This window comes from Coregonus lavaretus, assembly GCF_964263955.1.
Source record: "Coregonus lavaretus genome assembly, chromosome: 13".
Taxonomy (NCBI): Eukaryota; Metazoa; Chordata; class Actinopteri; order Salmoniformes; family Salmonidae; genus Coregonus; species Coregonus lavaretus.
The window spans coordinates 40,155,582-40,182,974 of record NC_140000.1 but is presented as its reverse complement, the minus strand read 5'-3'; the positions used below and the strand labels follow the sequence as shown (position 1 = coordinate 40,182,974).

The window sequence follows — 27,393 nt, the reverse complement described above, 5'->3', positions numbered from 1 at the left end:
GCACACACACACACACACACACACACACACACACACACGCACACACACACACTATCTTTGTGAATAGAAGCAGATGAGCCTCCAGCTGGTATGACCTCTATAATTGCTGTGTCCATTAGTATGAGTCATTGATTACAGTAATATAATAACCATGCTTTAACCATGCTGTTATTGGATCATGTTCTCTTCAACAAACTGCAGCATGTGAAACCCTCAGATGGAATCTGTTGTCACCTGCTATCATCAGAACCCATTCATGTTTATCTTCTCCATTTACAGTGGGGGAAAAAAGTATTTAGTCAGCCACCAATTGTGCAAGTTATCCCACTTAAAAAGATGAGAGAGGCCTGTAATTTTCATCATAGGTACACGTCAACTATGACAGACAAATGTAGGAAAAAAAATGTATGATTTTTTATGAATTTATTTGCAAATTATGGTGGAAAATAAGTATTTGGTCACCTACAAACAAGCAAGATTTCTGGCTCTCACAGACCTGTAACTTCTTCTTTAAGAGGCTCCTCTGTCCTCCACTCGTTACCTGTATTAATGGCACCTGTTTGAACTTGTTATCAGTATAAAAGACACCTGTCCACGACCTCAAACAGTCACACTCCAAACTCCACTATGGCCAAGACCAAAGAGCTGTCAAAGGACACCAGAAACAAAATTGTAGACCTGCACCAGGGTGGGAAGACTGAATCTGCAATAGGTAAGCAGATTGGTTTTAAGAAATCAACTGTGTGAGCAATTATTAGGAAATGGAAGACATACAAGACCACTGATAATCTCCCTCGATCTGGGGCTCCACGCAAGATCTCACCCCGTGGGGTCAAAATGATCACAAGAACGGTGAGCAAAAATCCCAGAACCACACGGGGGGACCTAGTGAATGACCTGCAGAGAGCTGGGACCAAAGTAACAAAGCCTACCATCAGTAACACACTACGCCGCCAGGGACTCAAATCCTGCAGTGCCAGACGTGTCCCCCTGCTTAAGCCAGTACATGTCCAGGCTCGTCTGAAGTTTGCTAAAGTGCATTTGGATGATCCAGAAGAGGATTGGGAGAATGTCATATGGTCAGATTTAACCAAAATAGAACTTTTTGGTAAAAACTCAACTCGTCGTGTTTGGAGGACAAAGAATGCTGAGTTGCATCCAAAGAACACCATACCCACTGTGAAGCATGGGGGTGGAAACCTTTTCTGCAAAGGGACCAGGACGACTGATCCGTGTAAAGGAAAGAATGAATGGGGCCATGTATCGTGAGATTTTGAGTGAAAACCTCCTTCCATCAGCAAGGGCATTGAAGATGAAACGAGGCTGGGTCTTTCAGCATGATCCCAAACACACCGCCCGGGCAACGAAGGAGTGGCTTCGTAAGAAGCATTTCAAGGTCCTGGAGTGGCCTAGCCAGTCTCCAGATCTCAACCCCATAGAAAATCTATGGAGGGAGTTGAAAGTCCGTGTTGCCCAGCGACAGCCCCAAAACATCACTGCTCTAGAGGAGATCTGCATGGAGGAATGGGCCAAAATACCAGCAACAGTGTGTGAAAACCTTGTGAAGACTTACAGAAAACGTTTGACCTGTGTCATTGCCAACAAAGGGTATATAACAAAGTATTGAGAAACTTTTGTTATTAACCAAATACTTATTTTCCACCATAATTTGCAAATTAATTCATTAAAAATCCTACAATGTGATTTTCTGGAGAAAAAAAATCTCATTTTGTCTGTCATAGTTGACGTGTACCTATGATGAAAATTACAGGCCTCTCTCATCTTTTTAAGTGGGAGAACTTGCACAATTGGTGGCTGACTAAATACTTTTTTCCCCCACTGTATAACAATACTTCAGGGATAATTGTAGGGATACTGTAGCATAAAGGTAGATCACAATATAAGTACTCCATATATACTCATATTATACATGAATGCCCAATACCAATTTCCCCTTCCACATTAGTAATAGGAGTGACCCTATTGAAAATGTCACACAAAAGACATATGTTCCATTTACCAGGCTAAAGTTTAACACAACAAAATGCAGCAACAGTAAATCAGGTTGGAAAATCTACATTCTAGAATCAGGTTGGGAAATCTACATTCTAGAATCAGATTGGAAAATCTACATTACAGAACTGTACACAGAGGCTGTTTGTGGGTGACATGGCTCAGAGAGTAAAGTAGTGAAACAGGAGGTTTCTTAAAGGTGTTCCTAGAGGTTTCTTAAGCACCTTTAAGTGTGGCCCCCTGGACCACTGAGTGAGAGCATCAGAGCAGCACCTTCTACCGACATTCCTCGAGTTTAGGAAAACATCTAATCGCCCCGGCAGGAACTGAGCTGAGAGTGAAGTCATCTCTCTCTGTGCCCCTGGAGGCCCCTCCTCACACAGAAATGCACGCAGGCGCGCACACACACACACACAGACATGCACACACACCCAGACATGCACACACACACGCACACAAACACACTAACCCAGTGTGGTGTGCCCTCTCTCACTCCTAAAGAGGAGGGGGATGCTGGCTGTTTTTCCTGACAGCCATTGAGCAAACACCCGTCCTATGACGTGGCACTGGCCAGAGTGTCAGAACATGACAAATAGTTTTATGTGGTATTATTATTCTTGAAAAGGTTATGGCAATAGCAGTGCATTCTGAATTGACCTGAGAAGCAGAAGTATGTACATACAGTGAGAGTGTAAATCTTGTTATAGAATTAGTGACTTGTGACCGCTAAGCAAACAGGTAGCACTCCATTACAGCTGCAGCAGATGAGCCCCTCCCAGGCATTTTGGTGGGTTTTAGCCTCAATCTAAAAAATCTCCATTTGTCCATTTTGAATCTAAAAATGTATAGATTACTAGTATTATGTAACAGCATGTTAATACAATATTTGTACTAGTGTAATTACAATGTTTCTACACCGGTATAAGTGGAAACTAATGTTGAGTAAGTGTTACCAAAATAATATTGTTGATATTAAGCGCTTTTAATATTAATATGCATAGTTTCTTAGGCATTGACACAGCTGTGTTGATTCATTGGGAGCATGGAGATTCTAAATGTCCTCTTTTCTCTGCTAAGGCAGGGGGCAGTGTCTCAGTTCTGTAGACACACAGGGGCTGATGCTGCTGCTGCTCATTCAGCAAGCTCACAGCTCACGACACAAGTAACTCTGGAGCAGGCAGTGTCTGTGAACACTCACTGTGTGTGTGTGTGTGTCAACTGTAATGAGGAGAGAGAGGCGAGGAGACCCATGGACATCAAAGGGACCCTGGTCATGTATACCTAGGAGTCATCCACCTGGATATCTGCCATCAACATACTGATCTGCCCATGGGGTTGATTGAGTGCTGAAGTCCATTGTGAAACATTAGTGCTTTCTGAAAGTGGATCTTTTGTCTGGTTGATGAGTCATCAATTAGTCCTATTGATCGAGGGGAGCGTGCTCTGCCCTGTTTGCCTGTTTAAAATGTTCACATTCATAGACTGTAGGCTACACAGAGTGGGGGTTGACTGGAGCCAGAGTAACCAGGCCTTCCTTGCCTCATAATGTGTTAAATGACCCCATGTGACCTCCAGTTCAGCGATCCAGTCTCTACACAACTAGCCTGGCTTCCTGAATGTTTCTGTTTAAGCCAACACTGACTAAAGCCAACACATGGATAAAGAAGTGGCATCCAGGCTACTAACTACACAACATAGCCCACACAGGAGATATAGGTACTTAGCCTCAGGCCTCAGTTCAGCAGCCTCTCTGCCTGACTGCTCCCAGGGTCCAAACACAGTTCAATCTCACTACCAGGAACCACGGTCTAACTCAACCGTGATATGAACTCATTATTGACCCTTAATTAAACACTGTTATGGTTATGAATCACTGTCGTTTGGGAAGGCTAAAAATTCACCGGCTGTATTTGGAAAAATATGGGATGTTTTTAGTAGCTTTTTGCTGTATGGATGGAGGATTCTGTATCCCCTCCAAATGCTACACTGTTCCCAGAAATGGGATGTTTCATTTGTTGATCCAGTTGGGCTGGTTGGAGAGGAGTTTGAACCTTGAGCTCTGACTGATTAGTAGGGGTTATTTAGGTTAAATAGTGGGCTACTATGTGCATCATAACACATGGCTCATACGGTTTAGTAGTACAGTTGTACAGTCTCTCCTCTCCTCCCTTGTCCTCTTCTCTCCTCTCCTCTAATCTCTCCTCCCCTGCCTTTTACTTTCTGTTGCTCCCCTTCACTCTCTTCTAATTTCTTCTTCTCTTCTCATTTATTTTCTATTATTCTCCTCTCCTTTGTTTTCCTGACACAGCTCTATCAATGCCCTCTCCATCCTCCTCTCCTCTCCCAGTAGTCTACAGGGTCAGCCAGCTCCTCAGATTCCTTGATTCCCATTTGACCACAGGAGTGTGTCTAGAGAGGACAACATGGAGGTTCGGGACTTAAGGTTAAGGATTGTTATTATCCCAGCCTGTCCCCTGCCAAGACAGGGTTCATGTCAGCACCACTGATGTACCAGCAGTCAGAATTGAACCCTCTCCCAGGTTGGATCCTCCCTGTGCTCAGCTGCTGCATGTCCCACCTAATGGGTTTCAGAGTCACCGATTTGGCTCTGGGATACAGTCACAGAAAGGGCAGGATTATTTTTGAAAGCCCCAGTGGATAGCAGGGCATTGGCGGGAGTATCTTGTCTGAATGTTAAACACTCTGTCGCTGTATCTAGGCTTCTTACAGAGCAACAGGAGAAAGGTATTATTACATACACTACCAGTCAAAGGATTTTTCTTTATTTGTATTATTTTTTACATTGTAGAATAATAGTGAAGACATCAAAACTATGAAATAACACATATGGAATCATGTAGTAACCAAAAAAGTGTTAAACAAATCAAAATGTATTTTATATTTGAGATCCTTCAAATAGCCACCCTTTGCCTTGATGACAGCTTTGCACACTCTTGGCATTCTCTCAACCAGCTTCATGAGGTAGTCACCTGGAATGCATTTCAATTAACAGGTGTGCCTTCTTAAAAATTAATTTGTGGAATTTCTTTCCTTCTTAATGTGTTTGAGCCAATCAGTTGTGTTGTGACAAGGTAGGGGAGGTTTACAGAAGATAGCCCTATTTGGTAAAAGACCAAGTCCATATTATGGCAAGAACAGCTCAAATAAGCAAAGAGAAACGACAGTCCATCATTACTTTAAGACATGAAGGTCAGTGCAGTCGCAAAAACCATCAAGAGCTATAATGAAACAGGCTCTCATGAGGATCGCCACAGGAATGGAAGACCCAGAGTTACCTCTGCTGCAGAGGATATGTTCATTAGAGTTACCAGCCTCAGAAATTGCAGCCCAAAGAAATGCTTCACAGAGTTCAAGTAACAGACACATCTCAACAATAACTGTTCAGAGGGGACTGTGTGAATCAGGCCTTCATGGTCGAATTGCTGCAAAGAAACCACTACTAAAGGACACCAATAATAAGAAGAGACCTGCTTGGGCCAAGAAACACGAGCAATGGACATTAGACCAGTGGAAATGTGTCCTTTGGTCTGGAGTCCAAATTTGAGATTTTTGGTTCCAACCGCTGTGTCTTTGTTAGATGCGGTGTGGGTGAACGGATGATCTCCGCATGTGTAGTTCCCACCGTAAAGCATGGAGGAGGAGGTGTTATGGTGTGGGGGTGCTTTGCTGGTGACACTGTCTTTGATTTATTTAGAATTCAAGGCACACTTAACCAGCATGGCTACCACAGCATTCTGCAGCGATACGCCATCCCATCTGGTTTGGGCTTAGTGGGACTATCATTTGTTTTTCAACAGGACAATGATCTAACACACCTCCAGGCTGTGTAAGGGCTATTTTATCAAGAAGGAGAGTGATGGAGTGCTGCATCAGATGACCTGGCATCCACAATCCCCCGACATCAACCCAATTGAGATGGTTTGGGATGAGTCGGACGGCAGAGTGAAGGAAAAGCAGCCAACAAGTGCTCAGCATATGTGGGAACTCCTTCAAGACTGTTGGAAAAGCATTCCAGGTGAAGCTGGTTGAGAGAATGCCAAGAGTGTGCAAAGCTGTCATCAAGGCAAACGGTGGCTATTTGAAGAATCTCAAATATAAAATATATTTTGATTTGTTTAACACTTTTTTGGTTACTACATGATTCCATATGTGTTATTTCATCGATTTGATGTCTTCACTATCATTCTACAATGTAAAAAAATTTACAAATAAAGAAAAACCCTTGAATGAGTAGGTGGGTCCAAACTTTTGACTGGTACTGTATATATATATATATATATATATATATATAATTTTTATTTAATTTTTTTGTACTTTTTACCCCTTTTTCTCCCCAATTTTGTGATATCCAATTGGTAGTTACAGTCTTGTCCCATCGCTGCAACTCCCATACAGACTCGGGAGAGGCGAAGGTCGAGAGCCATGCGTCCTCTGATACATGACCCCGCCAAGCCGCACTGCTTCTTGACATACTGCTCGCTTAACCCGGAAGCCAGCCGCACCAATGTGTCGGAGGAAACACCATACAGCTGGCGACCGAAGTCAGCGTGCATGCGCCCGGTTGGCACAAGGAGTCCCTATAGTGCGACGGGACAAGGACATCCCAGCCGGCCAAACCCTCCCCTAACCCGGACGACGCTGGGCCAATTTTGCGTCGCCTCATGGGTCTCCCGGTCGCGGTTCTGTAGTGACGCCTCTAGCACTGCGATGCAGTGCCTTAGACTGCTGCGCCACTTGGGGGGCCCAGGAGAAAGGTTACATGGTCCAGCAGATCCTGTTAAGGTTACAGAGACTGGTCCTACTTTGCAATACATTGACCTTGCATAGTAATAACATTGTAATAATGTAACGCAGTGTTACCATCTAGGCAACTCTTTGGGTTGGTTTGAAATGGATTTGGTCGTACTGCGAAATGGAATTGGTCCTAATTGTGTTGATTGCTAACTATTGTGTCTCGTTAACAGGAATACTGCACCCTTTAAAAAGGGGTCTGACCTCAGCACCACTGAGCAAAGCACGGCTAGACAGAGGAGAGGTGCTGCATTCCAACCAGCCATCTTTACAATAACATTGTAAAAACTATGTAAGTACAGTGTGTTTACAGTGTAGGTATACTTAACAAGACTGTCTATGAACCATAAACAGATGATTTCAACCTTTGTGGTAGGGCTCCGGTCTAACACTCATAAAACTAGGTGACCGAAACACTCAGGGTAATCACAAAATGTACAGAGGTCTGTCTGTGTGTGCACACCTCCTTGTATGTTCTGATCTGGAGTCAGTCACGTGTTTATTTTAGCTTGGGTACATTAGCGATGGTCTCTGTTTGACACATCACACTCTCTTCATCTGCGACTGCTAAGAGCTGTTTGGTTTGAAAGGCTCCTTGCCATGTGAGATCCATATCCTAGGCCTATTCCGCTCTTTTGTCCAATAAACATGTTAAGTTCATGAGCAGGGCTTTGCCGTTCATATTTAAACGTCTTTTAGTGTTTTTGTATAACACCTGAGTGCCAATGTACAATGTTGCCTCTGAAGCTAAGCAGGGTTGGTCCTGGTCGGTCCCTGGATGGGAGACCAGATGCTGCTGGAACTGGTGTTGGAGGACCAGGAGGAGGCACTCTTTCCTCTGGTCTAGAAAGATATCCTAATGGCCCAGGGCAGTGATTGGGGACATTGCCCTGTGTACGGTGCTGTCTTTCGGATGGGACGTTAAATTAAAGATTCCACAGCACTTATCGTAAGAGTAGAGGTGTGTTAACCCTGGTTCCCTGGATAAATTCCCAATCTGGTCCTTATACCATCATGGCCACCTAATCATCCCCAGCTTCCAATTGGCTCATTCATCTCCCTTCCTCTCCTCTGTAACTATTCCCTGGGTTGTTGCTGTAAATGAGAATGTATATTCAGTCAACTTACCTGTTAAAATAAGGGTTAAATAAATAAATAAAAAGTACATGTAAGGTCATGCATTAACAAGGTACAATGTGACAACCCAGAGATGGTAGGGAGGTAGGTTGGAGGACCAACTGCATGTCTGACTCTTACCTGTGACATACTGTAAACACACTCTCAAACACCTTTCCTCTATAATACACTGTTCCCAAAAGTTTTTATATTCTACCAAAATAGGTGAGGAGTTTATATACCAAATCTAACTTGGGTCCCAAATGGCACCGATTCCCTATATAAAGCACTACTTTTTACTGTATAGGGAATAGGGTGCCATTCATCCCACATCACAAACCTCAGATCAAGTCTTACATCATGTGGATTGTCCTTCAGTTGCACCTGCCTGGACTCCTCTTTCATGACAATAGATTTGGCTCATTCCCTAAAATCAATTACTTTGATAAAATCATAAAAAAGTTACCCTTTGAAGTTCATTCCTTTCATAAAATATGCTATGAGAGAAGAGGTGTAAATTGAGCTAATCTTTTTAGGATATGGATTGGATGACGTAGCCCATGATGCAAGTGAGTTTAATACGCATTATTCAATGAACAACTTCTATAGAAAAAACGTGGGATCTTCTGCAACCGGTTTCCTACTGAACTGAGAATATCACGAGCCATTTTCGACTATCAAGACATCATGGTATTTATTTCCAGCATAGCCTACAGAAAATGTTATAACTGATGTTCGTGGAAATAGGCCTAATTATATTGCATTCATTATCAGCATTATAATCAATACCATCACCATCATCATTGATTTGTTTTGTGACGCCTCTTGAGCCACCGGACCAAACCGGGGCTCTTTTCATCTCCGTTAAAAAAAAATAACAATATAAAAAAACGGCAGGAAATCTCTATGTAAACATGGTTTACGTCCACGCAGCAGTATGCCACGCTTCGACAAACTCCGCTGCTGTTTCTTCAAGAGGAGAGTAGTAGCCTAGCCTATGAAGTGCAGAAGAAACGTGAGAGAGAAATAACACGGAGAGAGATAAACAGACGGAGCGGCACAAAGGAGAGAGGAGAGATAGAGGGAGATGAGAGGAGATGCAGGCAGTGACCTAGATGTTCAAATCGCCAAGAGTTGCTCTTTCTGGTTCACTGGATGGAGGCTGCTCCCGCGCAGGGAGGACTAGAGAAAATATGGGGATGTTTTACGTGGTTTGTTGAAGGCTACACAGTGAACCGTTACTTTTTTCAGTAGGTTTTTTCGTTCATTCGTGTTCTGTATTTTTATGTAGCCTACTTTGTGTGTGTGTGTGTTTTGGGGAGAAATGGGTCAATAATTTGGAAGCGCCCATGCAGTAGCGCACAGTCCCATACACTGCCGCGCGTTATGGCTCTCTCTGTCAAACATGGTTAGAAAATACACTGAGCCTTTCACATTTACACACTGCAAATATATAGTTCACGCCGCTTCCTTCCTTCCCCCTGTGTGATGGCGATGGAAGTGGAAGCTGACAGCGGCAGAGGTATATCAAGGAGCGCTCATGAGAAATGCCCGCGGGCGGTGGAGCGCAACGGCTATGTGAAAACATGTGTCACCCCTCTGTATCAGGACGCGGGTTGCCAGTCGTGGCTGAGACTCGCAGAAATATGGAGTTCCCGGAGACTGTCGTCCGCGGTGTGTGTGGGCTCTGTCTCGGTTATTCTTGCTTTGCTGGTCAGATTGGTTGACTGGGACGTGGAGCAGCAGAGTTGCGGCAGTAACAGCGAGAATAACGGCGAGTCTGGATCTCTAGTTCATTTCGTGGTGAGCTGTGTGGTGGAACTGTTGTTGAACGTCTGGTACCTGGTGTCCCCCGTCTTCACTCTCCTATGTGCCTTCTTTTGGGTTGGCTTGTACCTGATCCGCTGCAGGGTGCTGATCCGGACCGCCGTGTTTCTGTTGGCAGTGTGTCACTTGGGCGAAGCCGCGGCGCAGTCTCTCCTGCACGGTGCGGAGGACCAGTTGCTCTCGTTCACCGCCACTGTTGTGGTTCTGTCCTGTCTAGCCGGCGGGGCGCTGATGGTGGTCAGACTCGGACAGGGTGTTTCCGTCATCGTCTTCATCAGCATCATCAGGACTGTGTCTCTCATCTCTCTCAACAAGGTCCGGGCCAGCTGGAGACCCTACCTGGCGTACCTGGTAGGAGTGCTGGGGGTCCTGCTAGCGAGGTATGCTGACCGGCTCCTGACGGGCTCAGGGCCACTCGGGGCGGATTGTAGCTACGTGACAGCGGGGAAGGAAGATAATATAATTCCGGTGTTTAAAAGGCGACGGAGGTCCAGTTCGGTGGTCTCTTCAGACATGGCGCACAGTCACAGCAACAGCAAGTCCCACCGGCGGACCTCGCTCCCATGCATTCCACGAGAACAGGTAAAAGCCTAGCTATAATTTAAATGTTTGGCTTTTTTTGTTTTTGTATTTTTCTTTCGTTTGGGTTAGGTAAAGGGAATGTCAAAAAAATGTGCCCACAATTTACGCATTGTTCCCTAATGTATTATTATTATGATTATGATTATGGTTATTATTATTGTTATTATTATTACGCCTATTATTATAACATTAGACTGGCCCTTCGAATTACTTTGCTGGATGCCTCAAAGCTCAGCTTCTTCTCTAACGCATATTCCTAGAGGCTACTCTGAATATAGAACACGTGTGTTTACTTGTGCTGATTCTATCATTAGCACTTTATCTACACTATTCAATGGAAATACTCTCTGCATGCACATTCCAACCCTGGCTGCCTTTTCTCTTTCTATTTTAAAGTAGGCCACTGTTCAAATGGCAAGTATGTGTTTGTGCTTTTGAAAAACAACTGTATGCCATGGTCCAGTGGTCAGTATAGTGTATATACTCTGTGTCCAGTCCATCCATCTAGTGAAGGATTGCTTTGCCCTTCAGGTAGTACGTCATGCCAGGGTGGGTCACCTGAGACAGAGTCAGGGCTGATAACCAGCCCTCAAACCTGGCCTTTTGTTTGACCTAGCGAGGTGGCTGTGGGTCGGAGGAAAGGCTTTCAAATCAGCTCACACCAATTTTAAAAGGTTATCAGTAGTTAGAGACTGATATCAAACACATTTCCGCATGGTTTACTGTAATTGATGTGTTCTTATAAGGTAGTTACCAGGAATTGCATTCTACAGACCGGCTTGAATGTGGCTTATATGGATAAGAAATTAATCTTAAATGTGAAGGTACACATTCTAGAGTAGCTTTTTATTGTATTCAAGTGCATTTACTGACCTTGCATATTGTTTTATTTGGCCTTGTGCTTTGTTTATTTTATGTCTAAGGATACTGTATATCCTGAGAGGGGTTTCCTGTCTTTAAGAACAGATTTTGTGCAATGTTGGACTTTTTTATATCTCCTGATATATTTTCTCATCATTGAATTGCAATCCAAAGTTAGTACAGCTGCTACATTTTAAATGCAGATGTACACGTTTTGTGCATGGGACTCCCCAAGTATATAGCCTTTATAAGCTGTACAACAGAGAAGACATGCTGTACTGCTGGCAAAGCTTTTTATCCTCCTCAGCATGTATGATGTGTATGAACACATCCATATGAAGCTGAGGTACTCTAGTATGTCAACCAGAGCTGTGGGTAGTGTTCATAATGCATAATCTCAACTGTGATTTCTACAACAAAGTGAATCAACAACGACTGATATCTGTCATACAACACCCTTCACTCATAAATGTTAGATTTGTTGTTCCTGATCTTCAAGGGTAAACTTTCACAACAGCTCTATCTCCTCCACACCTTCTCAGCAGTTACTACTGTGTTGCCTCCCATTGAAGTTACGCCCTCTAGTGATAGTTTAGAATAAACAAAAATAAAAAGGTATCCAAGTTGAGATAATATCCGTGTTTAGGCCATGTGTTTAGGTGTTGACTGTTGAGTGACTTTGGGCACATCCCTTTTGAACAGTGTGTTAGCGATGGGCCATATGATCGAATCGTGTTCAATGATGCTGATCAACCTCACTAACGACACACGACGACACGAGGTCTGACAAATTGGCCCCCCTCTCTCAGGGTACATGGTTACGGGAGCTTTGAAACTCAAAAGGCCTTGCGATTGGTCAGGGTGAGTGCTGTGCTGTGCGGAGCGGCAGGCCAGGCAGCGTGTCCTGTCCTCCACAGGCGTCTCCTTGAAGTGAGTTGCGTAAGCCTCTTGAGAGAGAAGGCTAGCTACACCAGGAGAGGCTCACTGGCTGGATGAAAACAAGTCTGTCTGACAAACAGGCCTGGTCGCTGGTCAGCAGGTTCACTGTATGTTCTGTACAGTATGGGAAATGATCAAATGTCACCCATTCCCCATGATGGTAGGACATTATTCTGTATTCTCCATAGTGAACGGCTTTTTAGTGCAATGCAAATGGAACAGTGTATAATTTGAGAAACAGCCTTTTGTTTTTCCCAAGGGTTAAAAAAAACCTTATCTCGTTTTGTGTGTGTGTGCACGTGCTTGCATGCGTGTAGGTGTGCATGCATGTATGTGTGTGTGTGTGTTGTGTGTGTAGCTCTCCTCTGGGTGCAGTTCTCGCTCAACTCAGAGAAGCATAGATTTTCATAAACCTGTCCTCCTGCAGTATTTATGAGCCAGCCTCCGCTGACTGCCTGCCAGAATGTGTTCTTGCTTTACATTGCAGCATCAAACAGCTCCAAGAAGTCCTCCACTGCCTCTTCAAACGTTCCTGTCGCCATTGTTTTGCTCTATGTAGCCATAATGTCACGTTTATCGATGTGTTTATAGACGTGTAAGCTAGGCTTTATGAACATTCAGTTACTAGTAAATAATTACCATCTGTATAAATAGCATGTATAGTTTGATGAACACATTGTAATGTCAGATGAAACTGTTTCAGATAGATTACTGCTTCATAAAGAGCTTTTTAATGAATTTCAGGGGGGGTTTCTTAGAACATTAGAGTACTTCTAATGGCATATAATGATATAAATCTTTTTTTAGACTGAGTGCATGCAGAGACAGTGTGAGTAGCTCTGTGGTAGCGCTGCAGGGGGCTAGCTAGCTGCAAAATATGTTTGTGTTTTAGCAGAGGCTTCTAGAGGGATATGATTCAAGGAAATACCCTTTTCTAGTGGATTTGGGGCCAATTCAATCCAACGTTTGGCTCAGTAATAGCGAAGTTGTAAGTAGGACATTTGAAAAAGCCATTTTATTTGAGATTAGTTCTCCTTCTCATTTTCCCCAATAACACACACATATTATATATTATTATTATTATTATTATTATTATTATTATTATTATTATTATTATTATTATTATTATTATTATTATATTATATTGTATTATATTATTATTATATTATTATTATTATTATATTATATTATATTATATATTATTATTATTATTATTATTATTATTATTATTGTTATTATTATTATTATTATTATTATTATTATTATTATTATTATATTATATGTATATTATACAATGCTATACATAATAACAATGCCTCTACTAAAATAGTTGAATACTTGAAAAATAGTTGGGGAATGAGGCTCCAACAGTCTATAAACAGTTCAGAATTGTGTTCAATTATCAAACTGTATATGACCTAATTATGTAACGTCTTTATATTTCTATGCCACAGCGAGAGAGAGGGAGGGAATGACAGAGAGAGTGAAAGAGAGAGAGGGAGGGTGTGATTCAGTTGAATTTGAAGGAGAAAAGGGTGCAGCGAGAATCTATTTGAGGGAAACCCTATTCTCTCAATGACGCACATTCATTCCCACAGAGACCCGCCACATTACGCTCTGTGCCATAGATTCCTGAATTTCTGTGCCACTGATACAAGGTTAGTGGGCTGGACTATTCTATCTGCCCTCATAGGTTTAGACTATAGTCCCCAAAAAGGCCTGGATCATGTACAGATTATGGATCTTAATTTGATCACCCTGTTGCAGGAGAACTTTCCTGCAATGCAGGAAATGTAAAGCTTGTAGTGTATTTGAGGTTTAAAAAGGCTTCTGAAGTTTAATTCCCACTCTGAAATTTCAGACTTGATTTTCCCTTAAGAAAAATGTATCTACCCCTACAGAAATGTCCATTAATTATAATCCACATAATAATTCACATTTCCTGTTGCTGCAGGATTATTTTCATGCTGCAGCAAACTGGCTCAAATTAAGATCCTACATCTGTACAAAAACAAATTAACTTGGAACCGGTTTCTACTTAACGTAGTGACATCTTGTGTGTGTCGTAGCTAGGCCCCTCACTCACAACCAAAATCAGGTTGACCGTGCCGAGCTTGTGTGTGTGCGTGTGTGTTGAGCATATTCCTCTACATGTTGTCATAGTGTACATTCACCTGTTTTCATCTTGTCGGAAGCAGAGAGGGTGTCGTTTCCACCTGACAACTAGACATGCTGAATGTTGACTTTATTAGTCTGCCTAGCCCTCTCTGTTTAATTGAGCTTGTCTGTGTGTGAATGGACAGAGGGATCTTTTACGCACGCACACACTCACACACTCACTCACACGCACCCACAAGCTCTGCACGGCCAACCTTATTTTGGTTGTGTGTGAGAGGGGCCTAGCTGCGACTGTGAGAGGGCGTCCGTGGAATGTGTAGCTTCAGCTGGATGATGGGGCCGCCGGCTGCCAAACCTCATTCATTAAAAAAAAACAGCGCTGCACAGCGGCCTGAGTATCAGAGATCAACACCACCAATACATGGTCCTGGAGAGGAAGAGAGACAGAGAGGTCGAGGTAGGGAGGTAAAGAGAGATGCAGGGGAAGAAGGTAGTGGGAGGGAGAAGCAAAGAGAGAGGGGGAGAGGGAGAGAGGGAGAAGAGAGGGAGCGGCAGAGGAAGATGTAGATTGATAGACAGAGAGGCAGGGGTAAAGGATAGGAGAGGTAGAGAAAGAAAGACTGAGAGAAAGAGAAGCCCTTATGTCACCAGGCGTGCAGCTGAATCACTTATGAAGAAAAAAAAATGAATGGACCGCCTCATTCAGGCCAAAGGGAGGTGGAGAAGGAGGGAGGGAGGAATGGAGGGCAGAGAGCAAGTGAGGAAGAGAAGGATGGGGGATGGAGAGTGGTGAAAGACGTGAGAGAGATGGAGAGAAATGGAGGAGGGAGAACAGTTTCCTGCAAAGTCTACCAAATATGCCAGTCGTAACAGGACAACAGCCTAGCTGGCCTGTGAAACCTCACCACTGTTATTATAAACACACCACAGCGCCGCTCTGCTCACCAAAACACTAACAGACACCACGCTCAAATACTAACACACACTCACTCCAAACACTAAAATATTTCTACAGTTCCTGCTGCAGCAGCCAAGACAGTGTCTCCTATATAGACAATGCTTCTTTTTCATGTACTCCTTTTTTCTATCCAGTACCTGAAGGTACACTAGGATCTGGGTTGTTTTCCATTTCCATTCACTAATTAAACATAGCAGATGCCTGTATAGTCTCACAGTAGCCTATGAAAAGCCAGTATTGTGTCGGGAGTTAGAGACCAGAGTAATCCCAAAGAGAAATTCTGCCTCCGGTTGTCACAGTCTGACTTATCCTCCTCATTAGGAGTTCATTATCAGCCTCACGTCAGCATCACTCACATATAAGACAGGAGGGATGGGATGTGTCTGTGTGCTTGCCTGGGCAGCCAAGCGAATGCTCCATGTATGTATACATGCATGATTGTGAAGACACGTTTATGTGTGTCCACATACGGTTTGTCCACATACCGGTATGTGTGTGTCTATGCAAGGTGGGTGCACAGTCTGTATGGATAATTGTGTACCCACATGTGGATGTGTTTGTGCATCTGTGTGCATTTCTGAGAATGTGTGTGTGTGTGTGTGTGTGTGTGTGTGTGTGTGTGTGTGTGTGTGTACCAGCGAGAGAGATAAAGCTCACGCCCCAACTCTAGCTTACTAGCTGTAGCTGTAGGGCTGCTAAGCGCACTGCTAAGAGGCAGCTTGTTATTTTAACCTGGACTGACCGCTGCCCAGCTCCCTTCTCCCCCGCTCCCTGCTCTCCTCCTCCTCTCTCTCCTGCTCCCCTCTCCCCTGCAACCCACTCCCTGCTCCCTGCTCCCCTCTCCCTGCTCCCAACTTCCTACTCCCCTCACCCTGCTCCCGGCTAGCCTCTCCTCTCTCCCCTCTATGCGCTCCCCTCTCCCCGCTGCCCATATACAGAGTGGCTACCCTGCTGGCCAGTCATATGAGCCCCTGGCCCAGACAAGGAGCGTACTGTTACCCACTCAATGGTGTGTTTTAGTTTGAAAATATGCCCGGGGGGGGGGGGGGGGTTAGAGAGTCAGCCTTTAACAGAAACCAGGTCTGTACATCTGTCTGTTTGGCCTTCTGAAAACGAGGGAGAGCAAGGGAGAGGCTAGACATTTTTTGGGGGAAGGATTTTGGTGCAGGGTTTGTTTTCTCTGAGTCTATTTTAATTAGAGAGAGAAGTGGGCTAAATGCTGCCGTGTAACACAGCACAGCACAGTGACATGTTCAGGAGGAGAGGCGTGGAGGAGTCTCAGTCAGCATACGAGGAGGTGTACAGCTGCATGGTCAGATTTGTTGTTGTTGTTGAAAGAAGAGAAGTTTATTAAAATAATTATCCAAAGGGTGTTTTTCTCAGTTCGTTGGACAGCTAATATGATCAATCGTGTGAATTCGATGAATTATAAGTGTAATGAGAAAATATGATACATTTCTCTAAACGTCTACAATAGCATCCAGTTATAAGAAATGAATGGCGCAGTTCCCTGTAGCAGCAGCATCAGATAACTGTCCTTGAGAAGCCTTCCAGATGACCACAGTCCTCATAAACCATAGCTCCAGTCCACAGGTCAAGTCACTGTGGTTGATTACCATGGCCCAGTTGAGCATGCAGCGTTACTGTCTTCGGTGTGTGTGTGTGTGTTTGAGCGATGAGTGTTTATAAATGTGTGTACTGTATAAACAGGTCATTATTGTAAAATATAATTATTTCTCAATGGCTTACCTGGCCAAATAAAGGTTTGAAAAATTGACATTACAGATTGTTGTTGCTTTGGAATAAAATCTCATACATTTCTGAATTGAGCTTTCTGTGGACCAAGAGGGTTCCAGGCTAGCCCTCTGAGTCGCCCAATGATTCTGCGCTGTAATCAGTCTGTTGGGCTGCAGTGTTTGCCCTCCCTGCTCCCTGCCTCCCTCCCTGCCTCCTCCAAGGCTCCACGGTGCGTGGTACTGTGGTTGTCTATCAGATAATTGCCAGCATAATTGAATCACATGCAGCTGGTGGTGTTTTTCACTCCCATTACTCTCCTCTCTCCTTGCTTGTGTAATGCTGCTTTTACGCACAACACAATGGAGACGTGCGCAATGCAATGAATTGCACGAAGCTGTTTGTTCCTGGAGCCAAAGAGAGCCTGCTGCTGGGTTACACTAGGTTAGATCAGATCTTTATCCGGAGAAATGGGTCTGGGATTGGATAGGGGCAGTAGGCTACCTGCCTGTTTCTGCTTAAGCCAAGAAGTTGTTGTCTTGTTTTGGCAAGGCAACAATGTACTAGTGTTGGATGCAGATGTCTTGGAACTATTAATGAGTCATAAATTAGCTAAGCTTAGTATATACAGTGCCTTCGGAAAGTATTCAGATCCCTTGAATTTTTCCACATTTTGTTAGGTTACAGCCTTATTCTAAAATGGATATATATATTTCTTTCATCAATCTACACACAATATTTTTTTTAAACGTAAATATTACATTTACATAAGTTTTCAGACCCTTTACGCAGTACTTTGTTGAAGCACCTTTGGCAGCGATTACAGCCTCGAGTCTTCTTGGGTATGACGCTACAAGCTTGGCACACCTGTATTTGGGGAGTTTCTCCCATTCTTCTCTGCAGATCCTCTCAAGCTCTGTCAGGTTGGATGGGGAGTGTTGCTGCACAGCTATTTTCAGGTCTCTCCAGAGATGTTCGGGTTCAAGTCCGGGCTCTGGTTGGGCCACTCAAGGACATTCAGAGACTTGTCCCGAAGTCACTCCTGCGTTGTCTTGGTTGTGTGCTGAGGGTCGTTGTCCTGTTGGAAGGTGAACCTTTGCCCCAGTCTGAGGTCCTGAGCGCTCTGGAGCAGGTTTTCATCAAGAATCTCTCTGTACTTTGCTCCGTTCATATTTCCCTCGATCCTGACTACTCTCCCAGTCCCTGCCGCTGAAAAATATCTCCACAGCATGATGCTGCCACCCCCATGCTTCACCGTAGGGATGGTGCCAGGTTTCCTCCAGACGTGATGCTTGGCATTCATGCCAAAGAGTTCAATTTTGGTTTCATCAGACCAGATAATCTTGTTTCTCATGTCTGAGAGTCCTTTAGGTGCCTTTTGGCAAACTCCAAGCGGGCTGTCATGTGCCTTTTACTGAGGAGTGTCTTCCGTCTGGCCACACTACCATAAAGGCCTGATTGGTGGAGTGCTGCATAGATGGTTGTCCTTCTGGAAGGTTCTCTCATCTTCACAGAGGAACTCTGAAGCTCTGTCAGAGTGACCATCGGGTTCTTGGTCACCTCCCTGACCATGGTCCTTCTCCCCCGATTGCTCAGTTTGGCCGGGCGGCCAGCTCTAGGAATAGTCTTGGTGGTTCCAAACTTCTTCCATTTAAGAATGATGGAGGCCACTGTGTTCTTGGGGACCTTCAATGCTGCAGAAATGTTTTGGTACCCTTCCCCAGATCTGTGCCTCGACACAATTCTGTCTCGGAGCTCTACGGACAATTCCTTTGACCTCATGGCTTGGTTTTTGCTCTGACATGCACTGTCAACTGTGGGACCTTATATAGACAGGTGTGTGCCTTTCCAAATCATGTCCAATAAATTGAATTTACCCCAGGTGGACTCCAATCAAGTTGTAGAAACATCTCAAGGATGATCAATTAAGATTTCTTTTAAAATCCATTTTATAATAAGGCTGTAACGTAACAAAATGTGGAAAAAGGGAAGGGGTCTGAATACTTTCCGAATGCACTGTATATGTACAGTGCCTTCAGAAAGTATCCGTACCCCTTGACTTATTCCACATTTTGTTGTGTTACAGCCTGAATTCAAAATTGACTAAATATATATTTTTTCCCACCCATCTACACACAATACCCCATAATGACAAAGTGAAAACATGTTTTTAGACATTTTTGCAAAATTATTGAAAAGGAAATACATAAATATTTAATTCACATAAGGATTCACACCCCTCAGTCAATACATGTTAGAATCACCTCTGGGTAAGTCTCTAAGCACTTTGCACACCTGGATTGTACAATATTTGCACATTATTATTTTTTGAATTCTTCAAGCTTGGTTGTTGATCATTGCTAGACAGCCATTTTCAAGTCTTGCCATAGATTTCCAAGCCGATTTAAGTCAAAACTGTAACTAGGCCACTCAGGAACACTCAATGTCGTCTTGGTAAGCAACTCCAGTGTATATATTTGGCCTTGTGTTTTAGGTTATTGTCCTGCTGAAAGGGGAATTTGTCTCCCAGTGTCTGGTGGAAAGCAGACTGAACTAGGGTTTCCTCTAGGATTTAGCCTGTGCTTTGCTCTATTCTGGGTTTTTTATCCTAAAAAACTCCCAAGTCCTTGCCAATGACAAGCATACCCATAACAAGATGCAGCCACCAGATATGCTTGAAAATATGAAGAGTGGTACTCAGTGTGTCACGATCGTTGGTGAACGGGACGGACCAAGGCGCAGCGTGATATGCATACTTGTTTATTTGACTATTAAACACAACGACAAAACAAGAAACGAAACGTGAAGTCCAAGGTACACAAACAACATACCTAACACGGAACAAGATCCCACAACCCACTAGTGCCAATAGGCTGCCTAAGTATGGTCCCCAATCAGAGACAACGAGAGACAGCTGCCTCTGATTGGGAACCACACCGGCCAACATAGATGTAGACATACTAGAACTACAACATAGAAATACACAACATAGAAACTACACACCCTGACTCAACATATACGAGTCCCCTGAGTCAGGGCGTGACAGTACCCCCCCCCCCCCCCCAAAGGTGCGGACTCCGACCGCGCAACATAAACATAACAGGGTAGGGGCCGGGTGGGCATTCCGCCTCGGAGGCGGATCCGGCTCAGGGTGTGACGACCTCTCACTCTTCGCCTCCCTGTTGCGCCCCTGGTCTGGTCTAGACCTCGGCGCGTTGCTTCCCCTCTCCTTCCTCCCACTATACTCCAAGCCCTGTCTGGACCCTGGTGTGGGAGACCCCGAACCTGGAGAGGGGCTGACGTCTGGGTCTGGATTGGAGCCGCTGACCGGAGCTGGACCAGGCACCGGTGGAGCGGACTGCTCAGGCTCCGGACTGGAGCCGCTGACCGGCGCTGGACTGGGCACCGGTGGAGTGGACTGCTCTGGCTCCGGAGTGGAGCCGCTGACCGGATCTGGACTGGACCCCGGTGGAGCGGACTACTCTGGCTCCGGAGTGGAGCCACTGACCGGAGCTGGATCAGGCACCGGTGGAGCGGATTGCTCTGGCTCCGGAGTGGAGCAGCTGACCGGAGCTGAACTGGACACCGATGGAGCGGACTGCTCTGGCTCCGGAGTAAAGCAGCTGACCGGTGCCGAACCAGGCACCGGTGGAACAGGCACGGGCCGTGCCGGACTGGACACACACACCACTGGCTTGGTGCGAAGAGCAGGAACAGGCCGGAACGGGCTGGCGACGCGCACCACTGGCTTGGTGCGAGGGGCAGGAACAGGCCGGGCCGGGCTGGCGACGCGCACCACTAGCTTGGTGCGAGGGACAGGAACAGGCCGGACCGGGCTGGCGACGCGCACCACTGGCTTGGTGCGAGGGGCAGGAACAGGCCGGACCAGGCTGGCGACACGCACCACTGGTTTGGTGCGAGGGGCAGGAACAGGCCAGGCCGGGCTGGCGACGCGCACCACTGGCCTGGTGCGAGGAGCAGGAACGGGCCGGACCGGACTGCGAAGGCGGACTGGAGGTCTGGAGCGGAGAGCTGGCACAACCCGTCCTGGCTGGCTGCCCACTTTCGCACTACACGTGCGGGGCGCTGGCACAGGACGCACTGGGCTGTGCACGCGCACTGGCGATACAGCTCGTAGAACTGGCGCAGGATACGCGGGACAGAGGAGGCGTACTGGAGACCAGGAGCGTTGAGCCGGCACACCCTGTCCTGGCTGGATGCCCATCTTCGCACGGCACGTGCGTGGTGCAAGCACAGGACGTACAGGACTGTGCCGGCACACTGGCGACACAGTACGTAGCTCCGCATAACATGGAGCTTGCCAAGTCATACGCCTTCTCGCATGAGTACGGGAGTTGGCTCTGCTCTAACCCTAGGCTCCGCCAACCACCCTCTTAGCCCCCCCAAACATTTTTATTGGGGCTGTCTCTCGGACTTCTTCCTCAACCGGCTTCCTGTGTGCTGCCATTGCTCCTCTCCTGCCTGGGCATCTACCTTTGCCCATGGCCCTTTCCCCGCAAATATCTCCTCCCATGACCACCATTTGCCCACCTGTGACATGGCAATTCGCTCTTCCTGGGCACGCTGCTTGGTCCTCGTTTGGTGGGATCTTCTGTCACAATCGTTGGTGAACGGGACGGACCAAGGCGCAGCGTGATATGCATACATGTTTATTTGACTATTAAACACAACGACAAAACAAGAAACGAAACGTGAAGTCCAAGGTACACAAACAACATACCTAACACGGAACAAGATCCCACAACCCACTAGTGCCAATAGGCTGCCTAAGTATGGTCCCCAATCAGAGACAACGAGCGACAGCTGCCTCTGATTGGGAACCACACCGGCCAACATAGATGTAGACATACTAGAACTACAACATAGAAATACACAACATAGAAACTACACACCCTGACTCAACATATACGAGTCCCCTGAGTCAGGGCGTGACACAGTGATGTGTTGCATTTGCCCCAAACATAACGCTTTGTATTCAGGACATGAAGTTAATTTCTTTGCCACATTCTTTGCAGTTTTACTTTAGTGCCTTATTGCAAACAGGATGCCTGTTTTGGAATATTTGTATTCTATACAGGCTTCTTTCTTTTCACTCTGTCATTTAGGTTAGTATTGTGGAATAAATACAATGTTGTTGACCCATTCTCCTATCACAGCCATTAAACTCTGTAACTGTTTGGCCTCATGGTGAAAACCCTGAGTGGTTTCCTTCCTCTCCGGCAACTGAGTTAGGAAGGACGCCTGAATTTATGTAGTGACTGAGTGTATTGATACACCATCCAAAGTGCAATTAATAACTTCACCATGCTCAAAGGGATATTCAATGTCTGCTTTTATTATTTTTACCCATCTACCAATATGTGCCCTTCGTTGTGAGGCATTGGAAAACCTCAATGGTCTTTGTAGTTGAATCTTTGTTTGAAATTCACTGCTCGACTGAGGGACCTTACAGATAATTGTATGTGTGGGGTACAGAGATGAAGTAGTCATAGTCATATTATTGCATACAGAGTGAGTCCATGCATCTTATTATGTGACTTGTAAAGCACATTTTTACTCCTGAACGTATTTAGGCTTGCCATAACAAAGGGGTTAAATACTTATTGACTCAAGACATTTATGGGGTATGCCAGTGACACAAAATCTCAATTTAATCAATTTTAAATTCAGGCTGTAATACAACAAAATGTGGAAAAAGTCAAGGGTGTGAATACTTTCTGAAGGCACTCAATGTGTTGTATGCAAGGCCTAAAATGCACAGAGTGAAGTAGAGAAAGAACTAAGACAGTGGGTGTTCACTCTGCCCTATCCTACAGCCAGCCTGCCAGACCTGCTATGTTCTATGTGTTCATGATGTTCTGTAATTATTCCCTAGTATTTGGGTGGTCATTTTGTGTACACAAGGCAAGGCATTCTGAGCACAGATGAATGCAGTGACTGAATACAGTGACTGAAGGCGCTTGAAAATGACATCATTATGCTGGTGAACATTAGGCCTTTTTTATTTGTTTGTTTTTCTTTGCCGACACACAACCTTTTCTCCGTTTTTTCATACGCTGGATAAGTTTTATGAGGCCATAGGGATAAACAGGATTTTTATTTTTTATTTTTGTCAGGTTCTCAACCGGAGTAGCTATCTTGTTGGTTGTTTTGGGGTGGAGGACGGGTGGTTGCGTCGCATCCTCAGGTGTGTCCCAGCTGCCACACAAGCGCACACACATCTCCACCCTCCATGAATTACTTCCAGAAGGCCTAATGGGTTCCAGAGCAGGGAGAGTGGCTTTAAAACCCAGGCAAATAACAAGTGTGTGTGTGTGTGATGGCTGACTGGTGGCTCGTTACCTCACAGCTGCTGGGCTGATGACGCGGTGCAGAATTTGCTTATAAATGCAAAATAACTCAATAAACTTGGGACAACACAGCATGTGAAACAAACATTATTAGCTGGTGTCTGTAAGTGTATTTGTGTGTATCACAGAGAGAGAGTGTGTGTGTAGTGTACTGTGTGTACCGTGTGAACAGTAAACACTTTACAAGTGTGTTACGTGTGACAGAGGGAGCTTTCGAGTGCGGCTAGGGGTGTGAAAAGGAAAGTGGAAATGTGACATTTTGTGAAGGGAGGTGTTCCAAGTCCCTAAGCTGAAGAGATCTCCAGAACCCCATCCTACGCCTCTTTCTCCTCCACTCTCTAAGGTGACGATGACGATGACACTTCCATGACACTAAGGTACAGTACCTGAGGTCTCTGGCAGTGACGTGTGATGACACAGGGTGACGTGTTAACTGTAGTGGCACAGGGAGATGGGGACTGATATGAAATGAAGCGCCAACCATTTCTCCCCCTTGCCTTGAACCAGAGTAGGAAAGGCCCTGTACCAACCCACACAAACTGCACTGGTCGTTACATAAGACCCAATGACCACTGTCCCTCTACATCTCACTCTGCCTGCTTAGCTGTAGATAATTATCTCTCTCTCTCTCTCTCTCTCTCTCTCTCTCTCTCTCTCTCTCTCTCTCTCTCTCTCTCTCTCTCTCTCTCTCCCACTCCATCTCCCTGTCTGCATCTCTCTCTCTCTCTCTCTCTCTCTCTCTCTCTCTCTCTCTCTCTCTCTCTCTCTCTATCTCTCTCTCAGTCCATCTTTCAGAGGACAGATGCCAGCAGCGGCATGGCAACCTCAGCTGCCATCACCCACTGTTATGTAAGGCAGACCTCTCTCTGTGTGTGTGTGCGTGCGTATGCGTGCGCATTCATTTTTGCCTGATTTGCCCGATGTGTCTGTGATGGAACGGACCATCATGTGGGGCTGGGGTGGACCATCATGTAGGGCTGTGGTGGAGCATGGTAACTGAGAGATGGTTGGTTGTGTTTAGAAATACACTCTTGTTACTCATGCTTCTCAAAGTACTGAAAGCCCATGTCCTGGGCCCGTAACTTTGTTCACGGTCCCTGCCACCCCCACAGGAGACCCACATACAGTTGAAGTCGGAAGTTTACATACACCTTAGCCAAATACATTTAAACTCAGTTTTTCACAATTCCTGACATTTAATCCTAGTAAAAAATCCCTGTTTTACGCCAGTTAGGATCACCATTTTATTTTAAGAATCTGAAATGTCAGAATAATAGTAGAGAGAATTATTTATTTAAGCTTTTATTTCATTCATCACATTCCCAGTGGGTCAGAAGTTTACATACACTCAATTAGTATTTGGTAGCATTGCCTTTAAATTGTTTAACTTGGGTCAAAGGTTTCGGGTAGCCTTCCACAAGCTTCCCACAATAAGTTGGGTGACTTTTGGACCATTCCTCCTGACAGAGCTGGTGTAACTGAATCAGGTTTGTAGGCCTCCTTGCTCGCACACGCTTTTTCAGTTCTGCCCACATATTTTCTATAGGATTGAGGTCAGGGCTTTGTGATGGCCACTCCAATACCTTGCCTTTGTTGTCCTTAAGCCATTTTGCTACAACTTTGGAAGCATGCTTGGGGTCATTGTCCATTTGAAAGACCCATTTGCGTCCAAGCTTTAACTTCCTGACTGATGTCTTGAGATGTTGCTTCTATATATCCACATAATATTACTTCCTCATGATGCCATCTATTTTGTGAAGTGTACCAATCCCTCCTGAAGCAAAGCACCCCCACAGCATGATGCTGCCACCCCCGTGCTTCATGGTTGGTATGGTGTTCTTCGGCTTGCAAGCGTTCCCCTTTTTCCTCCAAACATAACGATGGTCATTATGGCCAAACAGTTATATTTTTGTTTAATCAGACCAGAGGACATCTCTCCAAAATGTACGATCTTTGTCCCCATGTGCAGTTGCAAACCGTAGTCTGGCTTTTTTATGGCGGTTTTGGAGCAGTGGCTTCTTCCTTGCTGAGCGGCCTTTCAGGTTATGTCGATATAGGACTCGTTTTACTGTGGATATAGATACTTTTGTACCTGTTTCCTCCAGCATCTTCACAAGGTCCTTTGCTGTTGTTCTGGGATTGATTTGCACTTTTCGCACCAAAGTACGTTCATCTCTAGGAGACAGAACGCGTCACCTTTCTGAGCGGTATGACGGCTGCGGGGTCCCATGGTGTTTATACTTGCGTACTATTGTTTGTACAGATGAACGTGGTACCTTCAGGCGTTTGGAAATTGCTCCCAAGGATGAACCAGACTTGTCGAGGTCTACAATATTTTTTCTGAGGTATTGGCTGATTTCTTTTGATTTTCCCATGATGTCAAGCAAAGAGGCACTGAGTTTGAAGGTAGGCCTTGAAATACAACCATAGGTACACCTCCAATTGACTCAAATTATGTAAATTAGCCTATCAGAAGCTTCTAAACTTATGACATCATTTTCTGGAATTTTCCAAGCTGTTTAAAGGCACAGTCAACTTAGTGTATGTAAACTTCTGACCCACTGGAATTGTGATACAGTGAATTATAAGTTAAATAATCTGTCTGTAAACAATTGTTGGAAAAATTACTTGTGTCATGCACAAAGTAGATGTCCTAACCGACTTGCCAAAACTATAGTTTGTTAACAAGAAATTTGTGGAGTGGTTGAAAAACAAGTTTTAATGACTCCAACCTAAGTGTATGTAAACTTCCGACTTCAACTGTAGTTCCACATAGTCGGCACATCCATCCTCCTGACCTGTGCTTCATGCTACGTGCTTTAGCTACCTTCTTCATCTGTGTTTGTCTGTGCTTTAGCTACGTGCAAAATGATTTATCCATGCTTTCTCCATAAATCCTATCTACAAGGTTTATCCTGTAGTCTCTTTCATTACCACTACTGCTCTGATCTTATCAGAAAGGTTGATTTGATGATGCAAATATATACTGTCAATAAATCTCGTTAGTCAGAACATTGGGCTAATCCAATCAGTGAGTAGGTCCCCGGGCCTGGGAGGGCTCATCGTAGGGCATGTACTGGAGAGTTGGCTTTGACCCCATCGCCCCATCTGCAGGGAGGCTGTTCAGCCACAACATTCAATCCCCCTCAAATTGGTTTGGATGAAATTGTTTTCTAATACTTGTTGTGTCTGTCTGTCTGTTTGATGTAAGCTTTGTCCGTTAGATGAGTAAGTTCACTAGGCTGGTCTGCTGTTAGATTCCATTGCTCAGTAAAAACTGTGTTCCCAATCTCTGGGTCTCTAAATAATGAAGGAGCCATAAGAGCGTTCTCTCATAAACAAATAGAAAGCTCTTTTCATCCTTTGAACATTTGTGACAACTAAAAGGGGTACATTTGCTCTTTGCAGCTGTTGGTTTATGCTTCATGTCCAGCTCCGATGCAGAACACCCCCCTCGTCCCTCCCTCGTTTTCTGCCCATCTAACATTTCAAACAGACGTGCAGAAGAGCATACAAGGCAGGCGGGGGGCCGACGGGAGGGCTGGCCTGGTCAAATAAACACAGGAGCAGTGAAGCTAGTAGTCCCTACCAGACCTGTAAAACACACCCTGTGTGTTTGTGTGTGTGTGTGTGTTCATGGCTTAAGTCATGATCGACATATGCACCCAGGAGCTATGTCCTGCCTCCATGGGTTGAACAGTGGTCACAGAGGTTTTGTCATGTTGGATAACCAGCTGTAGTTAACCGCAGCACTGCCTTTAACCCTGCATGTCAAGCATAGTATGTGCATCCCTATGGGAAACAAAACAAGGTTGTTCAAAACATACCTCTCTATGGTGGGCTATCATACTGGTGCAAATCCTAGCTTGATGTGTGCACAGATGTTTGAGAATATTTTGGTGATCACTTTGGCCCACAGGGTTGATGTTCCACTGTGTTTGTCTCATGGTTGTTATGGATGTCTGTGTGGTTGGAGTTTACATTCTGCTAATGTTCAACACTGAACACTGACAAGTCTCAAACCATCACCCAATCACACAACCAACACACTTTGCACTTTCA

The 27,393-nt window shown here is 45.0% G+C and overlaps 1 protein-coding gene across 1 annotated transcript in view; it reads left to right on the top strand.

The window, feature by feature from the left end:
* Nucleotides 1–9,429: 9,429 nt before the first annotated feature.
* Nucleotides 9,430–27,393, top strand: part of LOC311140308 (cGMP-inhibited 3',5'-cyclic phosphodiesterase 3A-like) — a gene marked incomplete at its 5' end in the record, with an annotated part of 115,287 nt that continues 97,323 nt past the window's right edge. Inside the window, one exon of the mRNA XM_084175314.1 lies at nucleotides 9,430–10,350. Coding sequence (XP_084031440.1) covers nucleotides 9,430–10,350 — 921 coding nt within the window. The remainder of the gene's footprint in view (nucleotides 10,351–27,393) is intronic.